This window comes from Acinonyx jubatus, chromosome C2 (genome assembly GCF_027475565.1).
Source record: "Acinonyx jubatus isolate Ajub_Pintada_27869175 chromosome C2, VMU_Ajub_asm_v1.0, whole genome shotgun sequence".
In the NCBI taxonomy this organism is placed as follows: domain Eukaryota; kingdom Metazoa; phylum Chordata; class Mammalia; order Carnivora; family Felidae; genus Acinonyx; species Acinonyx jubatus.
The window spans coordinates 105858302-105879183 of record NC_069384.1 but is presented as its reverse complement, the minus strand read 5'-3'; the positions used below and the strand labels follow the sequence as shown (position 1 = coordinate 105879183).

The 20882-nt window shown below is 37.2% G+C and overlaps 1 protein-coding gene across 8 annotated transcripts in view; it reads right to left on the bottom strand.

Moving 5' to 3' along the window:
- Window positions 1-20882, bottom strand: part of VEPH1 (ventricular zone expressed PH domain containing 1) — a 252221-nt gene that overhangs the window by 47243 nt on the left and 184096 nt on the right. For all 8 annotated transcript variants that reach the window (XM_027061541.2, XM_053221272.1, XM_027061543.2 and 5 more), the window contains one exon: window positions 17889-18023. In XM_027061541.2, coding sequence (XP_026917342.1) covers window positions 17889-18023 — 135 coding nt within the window. The remainder of the gene's footprint in view (window positions 1-17888; window positions 18024-20882) is intronic.

The window sequence follows — 20882 nt, the reverse complement described above, 5'->3', positions numbered from 1 at the left end:
TGTACAAATAGAAATGCACATAGAAATGTGCATGGGCAAAAGTAATGAGATGCATAAATGGATGGGTGTAATGATGAAGGCATTTGGGGGGGATGTAATGTGATTTATAAATGGAAGCATTAAATGGGAAGGGTGGAAAGGGCAGGTCATGATAAGAAGCAGAGAGAAAGAATGCAGTGCTATGCATGAATGGAGGAGCTAATAATATGTGCATGATGAGGATGTAACAAGATAAAAATGGGATGGCATAATGAGGTTCACAGATGGAGGGATGTAATGAGCTGTGCAGAAAGGAAGGAATCATGACAAGCATAAAAGGAAGGATTTAATGCCATGAATAAAGAAATGGGCATAGGAAGATGTGGGGACTGAAAGGAAAGGCAAAAAAAAAAAAAAAAAAAAAGGAAGGGGACACTAGTGAGGGAATGGGAAATAACAAAGTGGGCAAATGGAACACTAATGAGATGCTGAAATTAAAGGGTGCAACGAGGTGTGCCCATTTGGGGAATCATTAGACACATATATAGGTTTATAATGAGGTACCTGGGCCCTGATCAGACACAGACTACAACGTTCAGTTCTTAAAAAGTCAGAGCAGGGCCATAAAGATATCTAAGTTGTTACAAATCCAAAAAAGAGAAAACTAAACAGGTGACTTAACCACAAACTCAAAGGTTATAAAGCAATGATTTTATAGATGCTGTTTATGGGGCACTCACTGTGCCAGGTGCTCTGCCGGGTGTTTAACTAGATGCATCATCTCATAATGCCTTCCTAGCAACACTATCGGGCAGATGAATTTGTTCCTAGTTTATAGATGAAGAAGTTAAGCTTCGATGAGGTTAACCAACTTGCCCAGATGCCCAGTGCATGTCGGTGGGAGAGATGTGACTCAAGCCGAGTCAATTGGATTCCAGGTGCCTTTGCCTCTCTTCCAGTATTTCCATAAGAATAGTTGGTGGGACCTTCTACCTCAGAATCACCTGGATTATGTGTGTCAGAAATGCAGAGTCCCAGGCACACCCCCAAAATTACCACTTGCAAGATCCACAGAGGTCCCAGGAACTTGCATTTAAACAAGGTCTCCAGGGACTCGTGCATGGACTAAGGTCTAAGAACTACTCAGCAGCCCTGGAGTGGGGGTGGTGTTCTAATGTTTCCCATCAGCTCTGGGAAAAGACCATGAAGAAAGGGGCTCACACTGAGCATGAGCAATTTGTCATGGCTACAAGGGAGACTGTGTAGAAGGAATTACCAGACCCTGGAATGAGGCATCAAATGATTCTATTGACTGTATTTAGCAAAGAACTTTTTAAAAAAGGCTCCTATCTCTAGGAATGGCCTACAGTAATAACCCCAAATTGTAGTGAAGATAGTATAACAATGTAACAATATATTGAAAATAATTAGACTTTAGGAAATATTTGTATACTGAATTAAAAAAAAATAAAGGTTACTTCGTAATCCCTAAAGGAAAGAGGGTAATGTGGTAATGTCTCCCTAGAACCAAGAGTTTGTTAATCTACAAGCAATGTACAGAATCTTTTAAAAAAAGGCAAACAGTGCCACTGACTGTTCTCTTTCTTGATATGTCAATTACTGAGATACTTAAATTGCTGAGTTTTTACATTAAAAAAACCAGGATTTTATATTTTGAAATGAGTGTTAAATTTGAATGACTACTCATATTTTAGTGACACAGCCTCTGCTCAAAACATTTTTAGAAGTCTCTTCCAAAACTATTTTGTAGGGTATATTCATGAGCCATGTACAAAAGTTTCATTACTTTAGTGAAACCCACCTTTTGCTAAACAATAACTATTATTCAGTATGAACAGTCTCCTTTTATAATAGACCTGGGCCTACATAAATTTTTGGCTATTGTGAAAATAGATCTGTCTCAAAGGATGAAACCTTTGTTATTCATTTTGTTTAAGGGGTCTTGCAGAGGAAGTACAATAAAATGATACTAGTTACCATGTACTGAGCTCTTACCGTGGGCTAGTCACTGTTCGAAGAATTTTACATGTATTATGTCTTCTTTTTTTTATAAATTAAAAAAATTTTTCAGTGTTTATTTTTGAGAGAGAGAGAGAGAGAGAAACAAGGCATGATCAGGGGAGGGGCAGAGAGAGAGGGAGACACAGAATCTGGAGTGGGCTTCAGGCTCTGAGCTGTCAGCACAGAGCCTGACACGGGGCTTGAACTCATGAACCACAAGATCATGACCTGAGCCAAAGCTGGATGCTTAACGAACTGAGCCACCCAGTTGCTCTACATGTATTATGTCTTCTAAATCTTGTAACATCCTTATGAAGTGGGTATTAGTGTCTTGTTAAGGAAGATGAAGCACAGAGGACTTAAATCAAAGAACCAGTAAGCGCTGGAGACAGGATTCAAACCCAGATCCTGAGCTCCTAACTACCACGCTTCCTCTTTGCTTGAAATAAAGTGCTGTTTATTCCAATAGTTTAGTGGCCAGGATTTGTAGGCACTCACACAATATCCATGATAGCATCAAGGGAAAAAGTAAAATATTTTACTCATGCACTGATCGTTTAAGAAAAGAACCCAAACGACTATTTGGATTGAAATTGACTTTTTGGAGGAGTGACATACCTCTGTTCCCCCAGGAATAGAGTTATTTTGTTAACTATTCTCTAAAGTGTGTGTGTTTTTTTAATTTCCTTGACTGATGCAGAACATCTGGCTGACTGTGAAGGAATGTTCACTACAGTAGTAAAATTGATAAGCTTCATTATAGGACAGTCTGGCTTGTGAAAAATGAAGGAAATACAATACATGTGATAAACCAGGTTTTAAACTATACTGAGAAAATATTTATCCTGCCAATTTTAATTTCCTTAAAAAAGCTTATGTAAAACATGAGCATAATATGTGTGGGTGGTGATTAGGGAGATAGTAATAGTGTGTATTAATTAGCCAAGTGTAAGGGTAACAATTTTCTAATTTTTAAATAGTTAATGGTCACTTAGGTTCAATGTATTTATAAAGTCATGTGCAATCACTTAATATGAATTGCGTGTATAGAACTGTTTAAATGAGGGTCCTATAGATTGTTATAATGTATAGCTCTTAAGGGGAGGAAAATATGAACGAAGGTAGAGACAGCATTTAGGGAGGTAAAGTTTAGAATCTGGCTAGACTTCCAAACTCTGTAGTCCTAAGACATCAATAAAAGGCATGCTTATAAGTCTCCAGAGGATGTGCTGTTCTCAAGGACTCTCTTCACCTTGGAGCCTGTCTTCTTATGTTAATCACGTTAATCCCTGATGAACTGTTATGTGGCTATGGCGGAGGGTTGCGAGTCTACTGATAGTGCAGAAACTATGATAAAAGTTCATCTTGGGGTTAAGCTAATACTCTCGCAGAGCCACCTAGCATTGCAAGTCTCACACACGCAGTAGGGTGCATAGCTACGGTCACACTGGCCTCATCTCGCCTGGTGGCCATTGTCTGTCTGCTTTTCCCTTGGCCAGTAGTGCTATGGATGAGCTTGCACTCTCGTTTCCAAGGGGAGTAGTAGAGCACAGGTTGGGGCTGAGAGGAGAAGCAGAGATTCTTGTGAAGAGAAGCTCAACAGAAATCCATCCTCTTCCTCATTCAGAAAATAACTTTTAGGGGGTGCCTGGGTGGTTGAGTCAGTTAAGCATCTGACTTTGGCTCAAGCCTCATGGTTCATGAGTTCGGGCCCCACATTGGTCTCTCTGCTGTCAGCATGGAGTCCACTTCAGATCCTCTGTCCCCCTCTCTCTCTGTCCCTCTCATACTTGTGCTGTCTTATCTCTCTCAAAATAAAGAAATAAACTTAAAAAAAAAGAAAATAACTTTTTCTTCCCCTTGGCTCTAAAGACCATCTTTTTGTTGCTCAAACTGGGTTTCCTACTTTTTTTTTTTTTTTGGTCTTTTAAACCTTTTCTGTTGGTCAGCATCACAGCCCTCTATCTTCTTAAAGATCTCCCCTACCTTGAAATCTTTCACCATTTAATTACCACTCAACCAAAAGACAGAAGTTCAAGCTTGGATGAACTCTGTTTTAGCACCTAAATAGCTGATCACTACTGGAGAAAATTATATTTCCTTTTTTACTTTAAATTAAAACAATTTTTTTAATGTTTATTTTTGAGAGAGAGAGAGAGAGAGAGAGAAAGATAGCATGGGTGGGAGAGGGGCAGAGGGAGAGGGAGACACAGAATCTAAAGCAGGCTCTAGGCTCTGAACTATCAGCACAGAGTCTGACGTGGGGCTCAAACTCACGAAACATGAGATCATGACCTGAGCTGAAGTTGGACGCTTAACCGACTGAGCCACCCAGGCGCCCCTCCATTTTTACTTTAAATCCATTGCTGCAGATCCCAAATGGATGTTTCTCATGGTCTGACAGTCCTGCTATAGTTCCCTAGTAATTTCGTGGTTCTTTTGTCTGAGAATTTCATTTTAGACTTTATTTCCTCAAACTTCCTATATTCCATCCTCCCTCCCCCATCAACACTTTCAGCTGATGGCCTTACCCCTTATGTCACCGAAAAAGATGAAAAGTCATGAAACAGAACTCATTCATGTTTCTCCCATCAAATCTGTGTCTGTGTGCAATCGCTTTCTTTCATCTGTTCATCACCCTCTCCCTCTCTGTTGTATCATCCCAACATTTGCAAACATGTGCTGGAGAATTCCATTCCAAGCCATCTCCATATTTCCTCCATTTGTGAACCCACTCAACTCCAGCCTCTAAAACATTTCTCTACAGATGCTGTCTCCTTCCTCATTCTTCCTTCTTCGTTTCTTCACCAACTCCATTTTGAACCTTGCCTTTAAAACTCCATTAAAACTGCCTTTTCCAAGTTGCCCAATTGGATAGGCACTTTTTTGTACTTTGCTGCCTTGACCTGGCTGCCAAATCCCATTCACTTTCTTTCTCTCTCTTTCTTGGATTCTCTTGAGACATGTGACCTCTAAACTTTCTGAGTTTCTTTTGTCTTTGGACTGCTCTCTGGATTCAATCCTTCATTGGGTCCTTTGGCTGTCTAGACTGCCTTGTCAGATTGCCTTAATCTTCCTGTGGTGTTCACCACCTCTGTGCCAACAATTCCCTCATCTGTGCCCTAAACCACAGATTTTCCTACTAGACAATTACACTGGGACATCTCACAGACATTTTAAATTTAAGATATTCTAAAGTCTCCCTCACCCTTACACTCACCCTTTAGCTTGCTATGTCCTTTTTACCTCCAAAATTTATACTGAATGTGTCATTCATTTCTATCCCTGCCAGGACCATCCCAGCTCAACCTACTCTCTTTTCTCATCTGGGTGGGCAATAGTCTTCATGATCTCCCTGATTCCACTTTTGCCCCTTTCTCATCTAGCCTTCACATGGCAGACAGGTTGATCATTTGAAATCAGGCTGGGTAATAATGTCTGCTGCTCAAAACTCTTCAGTGACTTCCCATAGATTGCAATAAAATCTAAGCTCCTTGCCATGGCTTACGAGGCAGAGGTAAATTACCCCACACCATGTTGTTTGGTCTCTCTGCTCCTCTCCTGCTCTTGCTTTCTCTGTCTCTCAAAAGTAAATAAGCATAAAACAAATTTTTTTTAAAGCCTAGACTCTATTTTTTAAAGTTTATTTATTTATTTTGAGAGAGAATGTGAGCATGAGCAGGGGAGGGCAGAGAGAGAACGGGAGAGAGAGGATCCCAAGCGGGCTCCATGCTGTCAGTATGGAGCCCAATGCGTGGCTGAAACTCATGAACCATGAGATCATGACCTGAGCCAAAATTAGGAGTCAGACGCTTAACCAACTGAGCCACCCAGATGCCCCAGCCCAGACCCTATTTTAATGTCCACCATTCTCCCAACCAGTTCTGTGTTTGAGCCAGGGGTGTCCCAGACATTTGCATCTGTGTCTACATTCCACCCTCAATCTGCCCTCTCAACCCCCTTGCCTTCATATTCCTATTATGATTTATATTCTCATGGAGTTTACCTCTTAATCACTAGATTTTATTCATACATTGTTTTTTTTTTCCATTTCTTTTTCTTTTTAATCTTCTCTCTTTACCTTGCCTTTGCTTCCTAGATAGTGCCAATCATATTTTCCTGGTTCTCAGCTTACAGCCTAGAAGTCCTCACCCCAATCTAGGCTTTTCAAATCACAAACCCAATTCCCATTTACCCCATCCTCATTAGCTTGCCCTGAAAGGGAGGGCTCAACATAACTAATCTCTCTCAAACACCATGATACACCCTGGTCTCCCTCGAGGCTGACCTACAACACTTGTCACTTACATCACACATGTAGACTTAAATTTCCCTTAAGAATGTGAATAGTTACAGCCTATATACAATAAACGCACTCCTTATTTATGCACTTATTTCCTCGAGCACTGTATTAATATTGCAACTCAACACATTAAATCTAAGTTTTGGGGAGCATCAGAATGTCTCCTTTTGTTATACCCAGAATTGGTGTTTCAGTTTTATTTATGCTTTGACACTACAGTCAATTACCCTGGGACCTGTCAAGTATGTTTGTAGCAATGTGGACTGAAAACAAATCTCCAAATGTTAGCCAGATGGGGCATATTTTATTTCAGCAGTAAATTTAATTTTTTTTTTTTTTGTTTCCATAATGGGCAGTTTTGAGACCTCATTTCTGTGGCATATGGAATTTCTCCATGCTTTGGGAACTGGAACATGTGTGTCAATAAAGGAAACTTCTCTCTCAAATTCCAATCTTTTAGCAATCCCCAATCAATTTTGTCAACTGTCTGGGTCTCTGATAATCAGAGTGCCTCTCCCTCTGAAGGGCTGGGCCGCACATGCACTAGCATGAAATTGTTAATGGTATCTCCAGTTGCTCCCAGAGGCCATCCTCCTCATTTCTAAAGTAGACTAATGGATTTTCTGCCCTCTTTCTAAAATCTTTATTTTATAATGAAAATTGAGGAGCTTAACATGGATTTTTCTTTAAATATACTGTTCATTTACATTTACTTACAGAAAGCAATGTAACTAAAATTCATACTTCTGCAATAATTTTTTTCTTTGGCTATAAAAGAAACACAAACTTCTAACAGAAAATTTCAAATATGCTAGTCCCATCAACCAGAGTTAACCATTGCTAACATTTCAGTATATTTCCTTTTCGTTGTTTTAATGGGCAATCCTCCAAATAATTCTTTTTATATAAATAATTTTTTATCTTGCAATGTGGTATTTGACATAGCATTGTTTCATGTCATTAAACATTTCTCATAAATATGATTTTCCCTGTTTTCTTAATATTCTTCCATATGGAGGCATATATGTGTATGTCTTAAGACATTTAGGCTATTTATAAATAATTCCACAATATTTATTTGATGTGCATATTTTAGGTTTTGTACAAATTTCAGATTATTTCTTTAGAATAGATTCCTAGAAATGGAGTCACTGTGTTAAGGGATATGAATATTTTTAAGACTCTTGACCTGTATTGCTAAACTGTTTTTTAGAAGTGTTGAAATAATTTACACTTGAACTAAAAATGTGTAAGAGTGTCCAAACTCTCTTGCTGTAGCTAGAACTGATTATTATCCTTCTAAAAATGGATTAAAAGGGGTAATGTGAATGTTATTTTAATTTCAATTTTTGTATCTTTGACTATTGATGAAGAAGAATATTTTTTTGAACTGAGTCTCCTTTGAGTTGTTTGCTCAATGCCTTTGGCCCATTGATTATTGACTTGCATGAACTTATGGTATCTTCAGGATATTAAACTTTGTCTTTCATGATTATTACACATATTTTCATTTTAAGTTATTGTGCATGATAGGTTTTTTTTATAAGCTTTATATTTTTATGTAGTCAAATCTATCAACACTCTATTCTTAGACTTTACTTATAGGTTAATTAATTTTTTTTAAAAGACAGGAAAGCAAATACAAAGGATAATGTAACAAATACTCATGTACTTGCCATATTAATAAATACTGATATTTTGCTTGATTTTTTAAAAAAACAAAATTACAGATGAAACTGAGATTTCCTTAATTCCCTTTCTAGTAACATTTCCCTCTCTCTTTTACCCACCTCCTACTGTCAGGAATTTTGGTGTGATTCCAAATATGGTTATTATATTTTTACCCCAGGTATATATACCAATAAGCATTCATAATACTGCTTAGAGTGTTATAAAAATTTATGTGAGCTATCATACTATTTATCATACGTTTGCAACTTGCTTATTAAAACTTAATATCCTTTGAGCACCAGGGTGGCTCAGTTGGTTGAGTGATCGATTACGGCTCAGGTCATGATCTCATGGTTTGTGAGTTGGAGACCAGCATTGGGCTCTGCGCTGACAGTGCAAACCCTGCTTTGGATCTTCTGTCTTCCTCTCACTCTGTCCCTCCCCTGTTCGTGCTTTTTCTCTCAAAAATAAATAAATATTAAAAATAAATAAATAAAATAAAAATGTCCTGTTTTCAAAATTTATCCCATGTTATTACATATCGGTCTAATTAATTCACTTTCATTGCCTGTATAGCATGATTATATCACAACATTTTCTTCATTTATATACTGATGAACATTTGCATTGCTCCTGATGTTTTGGTGCAAATAATGTTCAGTTGACATCTGTACATGTCTCCTGGTGTTTCACCTACAAATGGAATTGAAAGATAATAGGGTAGAGGAGTTTATTGCCAGATTGTTCATTTTAAACAGTTATAAAGAAAAATTTCTTAAACTTGGACTAGGGTAGAACATTTTTGTATGTTTTAATACAAAACTTCTTTGTGGTAAAAAAATAAGCATTTCTTTTTTTTTTAATTTTATTTTTTATTTTTTTTAATTTACATCCAAATTAGTATATAGTACAACAATGATTTCAGGACTACATTCCTTGTGCCCCTTACCCATTTAGCCCATCCCCCCTCCCACAACCCCTCCAGTAACCCTCAGTTTGTTCTCCATATTTATGAGTCTCTTCTGTTTTGTCCCCCTCCCTGTTTTTATATTATTTTTGTTTCCCTTCCCTTATGTTCATCTGTTTTGTCTCTTAAAGTCCTCATATGAGTGAAGTCATATGATTTTTGTCCCCTGACTGACTAATTTCACTTAGCATAATACCCTCCAGTTCCATCCATGTAGTTGCAAATGGCAAGATTTCATTCTTTTCACTTGCCAAGTAATACTCTGTTGTATATATATACCACATCTTCTTTATCCATTCATCTATCGATGGACATTTGGGCTCTTTCCATACTTTGGCTATTGTTGATAATGCTGCTATAAACATGGGGGTGCATGTGTCCCTTCGAAACAGCACACCTGTATCCCTTGGATAAAATGCCCAGTAGTGCAATTGCTGGGTCATATGGTAGTTCTATTTTTAGTTTTTTGAGGAACCTCCATACTGTTTTCCAGAGTGGCTACACCAGCTTGATTCCCACCAACAATGCAAATGAGATGCTCTTTCTCCGCATCTTCGCCAACATCTGTTGTTGTTTGAATGGTTAATGTTAGCCACTCTGACAGGTGTGAGGTGGTATCTCATTGTGGTTTTGACTTGTATTTCTCTGATGATGAGTGATGAGCATTTTCTCATGTGTTGGTTGGCCAGCTGGCTGTCTTCTTTGGAGAAATGTTTATTCATGTCTTTTGCCAATTTCTTCACTGGATTATTTGTTTTTTGGGTGTGGAGTTTGATAAGTTCTTTATAGATTTTGGATACTAACCCTTTATCTGATACGTCATTTTCAAATATCTTCTCCCATTCTGTCAGTTGCCTTTTAGTTTTGTTGATTGCTTCCTTCGCTGTGCAGAAGCTTTTTATTTTGATGAGGTCCCAGTAGTTCATTTTTGCTTTTGTTTCCCTTGCCTCCGGAGATGTGTTGAGTAAGAAGTTGCTTCGGGCAAGATCAAAGAGGTTTTTGCCTGCTTTCTCCTCGAAGATTTTGATGGCTTCCTGTCTTACATTAGGTCTTTCATCCATTTATTTTTGTGTCTGGTGTAAGAAAGTGGTCCAGGTTCATTTTTCTGCATGTCTCTGTCCAGTTTTCCCAGCACCACTTGCTGAAGAGACTGTCTTTATTCCATTGGATATTCTTTCCTGCTTTGTCAAAGATTAGTTGGCCATACGTTTGTGGGTCCATTTCTGGGATCTCTATTCTGTTCTGTTGATCTGAGTGTCTGTTCTTGTGCCAGTCCCATACTGTCTTGATGATTACAGCTTTGTAGTATAGCTTGAAGTCTGGGATTATGATGCCTCCTGCTTTGGTTTTCTTTTTCAAGATTGCTTTGTCTATTTGGGGTTTTTTCTGGTTCCATAAAAATTTTAGGACTATTTGTTCTAGCTCTGTGAAGAATGCTGGTGTTATTTTGATAGGGATTGCATTGAATATGTAGATTGCTTTGGGTAGTATTGACATTTTAACAATATTTTTTCTTCCAATCCATGAGCATGGAATATATTTCCATTTTTTGGTGTCTTTTTTCAATTTTACAAGCTTTCTATAGTTTTCAGTGTATAGATTTTTCACCTCTTTGGTTAGATTTATTCCTAGGTATTTTATGTTTTTTGGTGAAAAATAAGCATTTCTGATAAAATGCTTAAACATTTTTCTGGTAAGCTTTTGAGTAGTATTAAGATTCTGGGTTTTTTTTTTAACGTTTATTTATTTATTTTAAGAGAGAAAAAGTGCAAGTGGGCAGGGGCAGAGAGAGACAGAATCCCAAGCAGGCTCTGTACCACCAGTGCAGAGGCCCAATGTGGGCCTCAGACTCATGAACTATGAGATCATGACCTGAGCTGAAGTCAGACACTTAACCAACAGAGACACCCAGGTGCCCCACAGTGGTATTAAGATTCTGAAAAGCTAATTACTCACCCTCCTTGACTGTCATTAATGGTCATTTATGAATCTAATTAATGATTATATATTTCTTAAGTACTTTTTTATTTTTTAAGTAGATTAATCTGTTATACTTTTATCTATAGTGTATGCACATTCTTGTTTTTTCCACATCTTTGCCAAGATTTGTATGGCTACAATTTTTCATTCTTGCCAGTCTGCTCTTTGTAAAATGGCATATCATTTTAAAATATTTAAATCAATATTTTCAATGATTTTTAGTGAGACTAAACATTTTTTCTTATGTTTATTGGCCATTTGAGTTTCCTGTTCAGTGAATTTTCTGTTCACATTCTTTGCCTAGTTTTGTCTTGAATTATTCGTCTCTTCCTTGTTGATGTAGCAGATTTTTGTGTTAGTGACACATATTTCAAATACTTCTCATACCTCGTGCTTGCCTTTTTTGTTATAGTGTCTTTTGTAATACAGAAATTTAAACATTTATGTAGTCAAATATTTACTTATTTTTCATGATTTCTGCTCACTTACATCTTAAGACATTCTTTCTTGGGGCGCCTGGGTGGCTCAGTTGGTTAAGCGTCTGACTTCAGCTCAGGTCATGATCTCACAGTCCCTGGGTTCGAGCCCCACATCAGGCTCTGTGCTGACAGCTCAGAGCCTGGATCCTGTTTCAGATTCTGTGTCTCCCTCTTTCTCTGACCCTCCCCTGTTCATACTCTCTCTCTGCCTCAAAAATAAATAAATGTTAAAAAAAAAATTAAAAAAAAAAGACATTCTTTCTTATCCCGAGGTCATAAAGACAACTTTTGATATTTTCTTCTAATTATAAGGTTTAATTGATAACATATAGGCTTTGAATCAACCTGGAGTTATCTATATAGTGTCTTTGTTATTCTTGAGAGAAAGAGAGAGAGAAATGCTGGCCAGAGAATATTAGCTAACCTGTATTGAGAAACTACAACAGTGACCACTGTTCTGAGAACTCTCTATGTATTAATTTATTCAATCCTCAAACAGCTCTATGAGGTAGGAGCAAATATTATTGCCATGGTACAGATAAAGAAACTGGATCTCAGAGCCAAAGGCTTCAGAACTGGCAAGTGGCAGAGGCAGATTTAAAGACAGGAAGTCTGTCTTCAGAGCCACGTTTACCCACTCTGCTAGGTGTATGAGTCAAGATAGGTGGGTTATGCTGCAGTAATACCAAAACCTTAGTTTTTAACAGAACGAAAGATTGTCTCTTCCTCGTGCAAAGTGTAGTGGGTCTGGATGGCTCTCCAGAGAGCCATCTTCCATGGAGGTGGCTCAGAATTCTGTGCCCATCTGCTGGCAACTTAATATCAACCTCTGCTTCTACAATCACCATGGTAAGTGAAAAGAGGGAACATAGAGACTCATGTAGTTGTTTTTAAAAGCTTCTGTGGGGAGTGAAACATATCCCATCTCATATTTCATTGGCTAAAGCAAGTCACATGGCCAAGACTTAGTTCAAGAGGCAGGGAAGTGTAATCTTCTTATGTGCCCAGAGTAGAGAAGTATCAGATACATCGGTGACAGCTATGGTGTCACCATGGCATATGCTCATGTTTTAGCTCTGCCATTGACTAGCTGTGTGACTTTCAACAGGTCCCTTTGCTTCTAATTTTAATATTTGGAAGATGGCAGCACTCATTTATTCAGTTGGTACCCATTATTTGTTGAGAGCCCAGTGTATGCCAGCTACTGTGTGACCCTGCAAATGCAATAGTAAATGGGGTACAACTCCTGCCCTCAAATAGTTTGCAATTTCATAGTTATCTTACTGTTGATCTTCAGTTCTAAAATGTCAAGACTCAATTAAAAAGCAACCACAATAACAAAACCTCCAGAGCATTACCTTCTAGAGACTCAGGCATTTTCCTAAGAGTTTCTTCCTTTTTGGGGGACGTGAATCCACCTGACAAGCAGCGTTAACTCATTTACAGCAACAGATGCACATGCACATCACTTTCAAATTGCTAGTGCATGTACATACTGGCACACGTGGGGAAAATAAAGCAGACTTTGGATTATTCTCCCAGCTATTTTGAATTTAGTGAGCAGAACACTTCATAAAAAAACAGAAGAAAATCAATATGATTGAGAAATACCTATGCAGATAACTTCGCTACATAATATACATTCTAGATATCAAAGTGGTTTTTATTACTTATGAATAAAGAAAATTACAAAACTAAATATTTCAAAACCTTTTTTATTTGCAGCTAATTTTTCCCTAGAGGAATATTTATTGGTATAAAATGTAAGAAATATGAAGAAGTATATTTGTGAATATGCACAAAACTGGTTTGCCAATTTCTAAAAAAATCTCTTAGGACTTGAAGCAGGCTGCCAAATTTTAATTTACTAGTTGCCTGTAGTGAAAACACAGTTTTCATGAAAAACTTATAAGAATTTGAGCCATTGTCTTTAATCTTGAGGCAACAGTTTAAGATTTGAATGAAATACACACAAAAATTCCATTCTACTTTGCATTGATGCAATTATGGCATTTCCTTTATTCTTAAAACTGCAAGTCTAATTCTTAAACCAAAGCCAAAAAAGTGATGCAATAGTTGGATGCATCTTCAGTGTCTACAGACCATTGTAAATAAATTTCTGATTAATCACATTCATTTGTCATCCTTCTTACAATCCTTCAGCACTTAAGAGATATTGAGTTAGTTTCACAATATAACAGTTTTTGATTAATTTGCTACTTGTTCATACTTTGAATTTATTTAACATTGGTATGCTTGTTCCTCATCTAACAGTAAAACAAGGACACAGACCATGATTGTATCCTCTCAGAACCTCTGGTTTGCCCAGTAAGCCTCCAGTACTTATTCTGGGCTTTCTTAAAGGCAAAATAAGAGTAATCGAATCTTTGAGTATGGGAAGAGCTTAGATAAGCTGGTTATATTTACGAAGGGGAGATCAATAACCGTTCTCTATTTTCATTATATATATTCTCCCTGAGTGATCCAGTCTACTGCCATGACCTCAAGGGCTACCTTATGATTTCTAAATCCATGCCTCCCTTAATGGCCTTCTTCCAGAGGCCCACACAGGCATTTCAGACACCACCACCACCTGGTTATATATACAGATAACTCAGACTCAAAACATAAATAACAATGCTTTATCTTCTTCCTCCACCTCAGTTTTCCTTGTGGTCTCTTTTTTCAGGATGGTGCGATCATCCATTCAGCCATACGAAGCACCTGGAGTCATCCTTAGTTCTTCCATTTTCCTTATTAAGAACCAAGTCCTGTTGGTTCTACTTCTTTAGTAGCTCTTGAATCCATCCTCTCCCTATAACTTCCAATTTTAGTTTTGACCTTCATGTTCTACCTAATTCTAGTAATAGCTTCCTAAGTGGTCTTCCTATTTCCAGCCAGGTTTCTTCAGATTGTTTTCTCCATACCCAGGCCTGTGAGTTTTCTCATCCAAATCTGATCACATCAGTATATGTACAATTCCTGTTTCATTCTATCTGGCGAATGGCTATAGTTCCACATTCTGGGCTTTTCCCACTATGGGTATCTGCCCAGGAGGTCTCAGTCAATTGTGTCCTGAGATTGTTGCCCCTGTTTCCACACTCCTAAAATGTGTCTCAAGTCATACTTGCTTGTCTCAATAGAGCTCTTTCTCACCCTGACCATGCTCTTTCTCTTCTGTTCACCTTATTTCCATTTCCTTGCTTTGTGGCAATTGCAGAGGACAAGGGGAAGAGAAGTATGGAGGGAAGAAATAAAAAGCACTAAAGAACTGGAGCCCAGTTTCCTGATGCTCTTTTCCTTTTAATCCTAGAGTCCATGGTCTTCTTTTGTAAAATGTTTTCTATTCCATACCACTCTGCAGTTTTTGTGTGCCTCTGAGTGGAATGTGTTATGTCAGTCTGTGAGCCTCAAACAACACTATTGAGGATATGGCAAAGCTATTCCATAGTATTTCTGCCTTGGCATCCATTTTCTTTGGCCAAGTGGGCTGTAGGGGCCTTAAACTGACACTAATCCCCTCATGCACAATCATGCCCTAGAAAATAGCCTGCAGAGTCACAAACAAATACATACCCCTGATATTATGCCTCCAGTGGCTCTCATGATCAACAGTTTCCCCTGGTTCCTAGGGCCTTCTCCTGATATGCCTGCTAGATAGACTCTGGTGAGGCTTACATAAACCTGCTTTTTGTTGAATTGACCAATCTGGCCTTATCCTGGGAACCCGAAAGCTCTCTATCTGTAGCTGCTATAAAGGCATGTGTCCCAGGTCCTGCCTCTTTCTCTGCCTGCACCTTGTCTTGACCTCCCCATGTAGACCCTCAAGGTGTGACATGTACTTCCCTCAGAACCTGTGAGTAGTCAATTTCTCTATTTCAGTTTCTCCTGTGGTCTGCTTTTGAACTGAGATTCACCATCTGGCACCTTGTGCTACATTTAACAAATGGTAATTTAACAGTCATAACAGGCAATGACCCTGTCTACCAATATCGCTCTGTCCTTTCAAAGATTACCACATGAAAAATCATTAATTAATAATTGTTTTTTGATAATGATGAAAGAAGTTAAAGGAAGGAAGAAAAAAATGAAACTTTAGAAAAAGGCAAACTGTTTCAAGATAATCTTGAATGTTGGCTTAAAATAATATGTTCTAGGGGTGCTTGGTGGCTCAGTCAGTTAAGCGTCTGACTTTGGCTCAGGTAACAATCTCACAGCTCATGAGTTTGAGCCCCATGTCAGGCTCTGTGCTGACAGCTCAGAGCCTGGAGCCTGCTTCAGATTCTGTGTCTCCCTCTCTTTCTCTGCCCCTCCCCCACTTGTGCTCTCTCGGTCTCTCTCAAAAATAAATAAACATTAAAAAAATTAAAATAATACAACCATTACAATTGTACCAGAAACCATAAGATACCTAGGAATAAAGCTAACCAAAGAGATAAAAATTCTGTATGCTGAAAACTATAGAAATTGAAGAATACACAAAGAAAAGGAAAACCATTCCATGCCTATACTACCCAAAGCAATATATACATTCAATGCAATCCCTATCAAAATAACATTAGCATTCTTCACAGAGCTAGAACAAGTAATTCTAAAATTTGCATGGAACCACGAAAGACACCAAATAGCCACAGTAATATTGAAAAAGAAAGCCAAAGCTGGAAGAATCACAGTTTCAGACTTCAAGCTGTAATACAAAGCTGTAAACATCAAGACAGTATGTTACTGGCACAAAAATAGACACATAGATCAATGAAACAGAATAGAGAACCCAGAAATGGACCCACAAATGAATGGCCAACTAGTCTTCAACAAAACAGGAACAATTATCCAATGAGAAAAAGACAGACTCTTCAGCAAATGGTGCTGGGAAAACTGGACAACAACATGCAGAAAAATGAAACTGGACCACTTTCTTCCACCATACACAAAAATAAATTCAAAATGGATGAAAGACCTAAATGTGATACAGGAAACAATCAAAATCCTAGAGGGGAAAAGAGGGAGGAACCTCTTTGACCTCAGCCACAGCAACTTCTCACTGCACATGTCTCCAGAGGCAAGAGAAATAAAAGCAAAAATGAACTATTGGGACTTCAGCAAGATAAAAACCTTGTGTACAGCAAAGGAAACAATCAACTAAACTAAAAGGCAAACGATGAAATGGGAGAAGATATTTGCAAATGACATATAGGATAAAGGGTTAGTATCAAATGGGGCTCCTGTGTGGCTCAATTGGTTAAGCGTCTTACTTCTGCTCAGGTTATGATCTTACGGTTTCTGAGTTTAAGTCCCATGTTGAGCTCTGTGCTGACAGTTCAGAGCCTGGAGCCTGCCTTGGATTCTCTGTCTGTCTCTCTGCCCTTCCCCTGCTCACACTCTGTCTCTCAAAAATAAATAAACATTAAATTTTTTTTTAAAAAAAGTTAGTATCCAAAATCTATTAGAACTTATCAAACTCAACGCCCAAAAAATAATCCAGTGAAGAAATGGGCAGAAGACATAAATAGACACTTTCCAAAGAAGACATCCAGATGGCTAACAGACACATGAAAGGAGGCTCAGTATCATTCATCATCAGGGAACTACACATCAAAACCACAATGAAATATCATCTCACACCTGTCAGAATGTCTAAAATTAACAATTCAGGAAGCAATAGATGTTGGTGAAAATGCAGAGAAAGGGGTACCCTTTTTTGCACTGTTGGTGGGAATGTAAATGGGTGCAGCCACTCTGGAATACAGTATGGAGATTCCTCAAAAAAATTAAAAATAGAACTACCCCATGACCCAGCAATTGCACTGCTAGGTATTTATCCAAAGAATACAAAAACGCTGATTTGAAAAGGCACATGCACCCCAATGTTTATAGCAGCACTATCAACAATAGCCAAAGTATGGAAAGAGTTCAAATGTCCATTGACTAACAAATGGATAAAGAAGATGTGATATATATATATATATATATACATATATATATATGCATATATATATATATATGTATATATATATATATATGCATGCAATGGAATATATATCTTTTGGCAATCAAAAAGAATAAAATCTTTCCATTTGCAACAAGGTGTATTATGCTAAGTGAAATAAGTCAGAGAAACACAAATATCATATGATTTCACTCATATATGGAATTAAGAAGCAAAACAGATGAACATAGGGGAAGGGAAGGAAAATGAGATGAAAACAGAGAGGGAGGCAAACCATAAGAGACTTAAATACAGAGGACAAACAGGATTTCTGGAGGGGAGGTGGTTGGGGGACGAGCTAAATGGGTGATGGGCATTACGGAGGGCACTTGTTGGGATGAGCACTGGGTGTTATATGTAAGTGATGAATCACTGGGTTCTACTCCTAAAACCAATACTACACTATATGTTAGCTAATGTGAATTTAAATAAATCAAATTTGTTTATTAAAAAATTTTTAAAAAATAATGAAATAACATGTCCAAGGGAAGAAACATTTACCTTCTGCTGTGGAAATGTGGACTCCGTCATGGCTGTTTCAAAGCTGTGAGCACCATCTGCCTGGGTCTTCTCCCACAGATCTCTGAGGAATTGTACAGAATGACTCTGTATAGACAGTGGCTCAGGAAACAGGCTCTGAAAGGCATTAATGAGAAAACCATAACATTATCTCTTACCTGAATAAAGTTTGATTGATGACAAGGTACCATTTGGGCTTGGTTTGAACTTCAGCATGGTTTAAATTTAAATAAAACAACAAAGAAATCTATCTCGAAGATCAAACACATGATGCATTTTGGGCTTTTCATTTTTTAATAGAAGATTAAAATTATTGAATAGGACTCCAAGGCAGTTGATATTGATCTCTAAATTTGTCCAACCTTTGTAACATAGTGTTACCTTGATCATTTCCCAAACATGGTACTTAATTGGAAAATGGTTAATATAAATATTCATATTTGTTTGTTCAAAGATCTGATAATTATGGCATAAAATTAAAACTAAAGTACAAATATCAAGTCAGTTTATACAGAGTAGATCATGAAGGCTAGAAGTAAAATGACTAAAAGTTCATTATGCAACAGCTCAAACATGAACAGTATGAGTGGGTGGTGGGGGAAACAAAAACACTTTTTTGGGTGTTTTTTTGGGTGTTTAGGGGTGACTATTCCTAGATCTAATAGTCTAAGTTCTGAAAAATAAGATTATTTATGTAGAGAAAATCACCTTTCTCAACACCCAAAAAACAATCCGGTGAGGAAATGGGCAAAAGACATGAATAGACACTTCTCCAAAGAAGACATCCAGATGGCCAACCAACACATGAAAAAATGCTCAACATCACTCATCATCCGGGAAATACAAATTAAAACCACAATGAGATACCACCTTACACCTATCAGAATGGCTAACGTTAACAACGCAGGCAACAACAGATGTTGGCGAGGATGCGGAGAAAGAGGATCTCTTTTGCACTGCTGGTGGTAATTCAAACTGGTACAGCCACTCTGGAAAAAAGTATGGAGGTTCCTCAAAAAATTAAAAATAGAACTACCATATGACCCAGCAATTGCATTACTAGGTATTTATCCAAGGGATACAGGTATGCTGTTTTGAAGGGGCACATGCACACCCCATGTTTATAGCAGCACTATCAGCAATAGCCAAAATATGGAAAGAGCCCAAATGTCCACTGATGGATGAATGGATAAAGAAGATGTGGTATACACACACACACACACACACACACACACACACACACACACAATAGAGTATTACTTGGCAGGCAAAAACAATGAAATCTTTCCATTTGCAACTACGTGGATGGAACTAGAGGGTATTATGTTAAGTGAAATTAGTCAGTCAGAGAAAGACAAACACATATAACTTCACTCATATGAGGACATTAATACACAGAACAGATGAACACAAGGGAAGGGAAGCAAAAATAATATAAAAACAGGGAGGGGGACAAAACATAAGAAACACTTAAATATGGAGAACAGAGGGTTACTGGAGGGGTTGTGGGAGGGGGGATGGGCTAAATGGGTAAAGGGCACTAAGGAATCTAGTCCTGAAATCATTGTTGCACTATATGCTAAGTAACTTGGATATAAATTTTTAAAAAATCACATTTACATATATTTCATTTAAGTCAATGAAAACAAAGTTTTAAAGGAAGATTTAAGTTGTTTATATATTTACTAATCAATAGTGTTTAATAGTCATTTAAACATTGTGTTGTGATATCTATAAAGTGAGAAGTATTTTAATTCAAAGGAACAATTTTATAAAAACATAGAACATAATAAAGGGCATAAAATATTATTTATATACTTATAATACCATGTGTATTATCCTTTATATGTGAGGTCTGGTAAAATAATGGAATTGGTTTATAAAATTTTATTTTCTGTGTCAGTGATTGCCCAAGAATTAGCTTATGGGGATTTAGGTGGTCTGTGTGTACAAAGTTTCAATTTACTAAATGAAACTTAGTTTCAATTTACTAAATGAAAAAGTTTTTTCCCAGAAAAATTTCATTATTATCATCACCAAGATAAGCTGTTTTTTATACTGAGTGAAGAAAAGTGGAGGATCTCATACCCCAAATAAGTAGCTTACAGATTAAAAAAGTCTAAGAGCCCATAACAGATTAATTATACAACCCATAATGTGGACACATCTGGGAGTTTCTTAATTATCAGAAACTTATGCAGCATATGATTTTTCACTTGAAGAAAAATAGGAACTGATTTAACTAATCACCATTCCAAAGAGGATCATTGAGATCGGAATCTGTGAAGTTGAGAATTCCATGAATGTGTTTAATTGACAAAGAAAGAGTCTGACCCAGCATATAAGGCTAGTACTGGGTTTGTAATGATCAAGTCAAAGATTTGATTATTGTTTAATCACAAGTCAGGATTCACCCAGACTACCCAATAACAAGCATGTGGAAAAAGAAAGGAAACATAGTAAAATTAACAAAGAAGAAAAGCAGCATAAACTATAGATACTTTTGCATGATTTTGCTTAAAGAGAAACATAAGAATCAGACTACATCAATAAAACAAGACTGAAGGGGCAAAAATAAAATCAAGTTTTTGGTTTATTTTCTGAAAACTGAAAACTAAGAAGAACAAAGCCAACAATGAAACCAAATACAAAATCACTGATGAAAACTATTTGAAAAATATAAGTAGAAGAATAGTAAGGTCAGTTCAAGAAAAGGAAAAAAAATGCTGCTTTTTATATTCACATAAATTTGGTTCACATCAAACTGTGAGTTGTTCTCTATGAGATATTATTGTTTTTTTTAAAGTCTTCATATAGGAAAAGATGGTATTCCTAAGGCATGTCTAAGTTGTCTCTTAATTACTATAGTTCCATTTTATGATTACGATCTATTCAGCATTAAAATTCATTTTTCTGAGTAAGCTTTCATTTTCTTTATAAAGAAATGTAATTATCTGGTTGGTGACTTTGATAGGT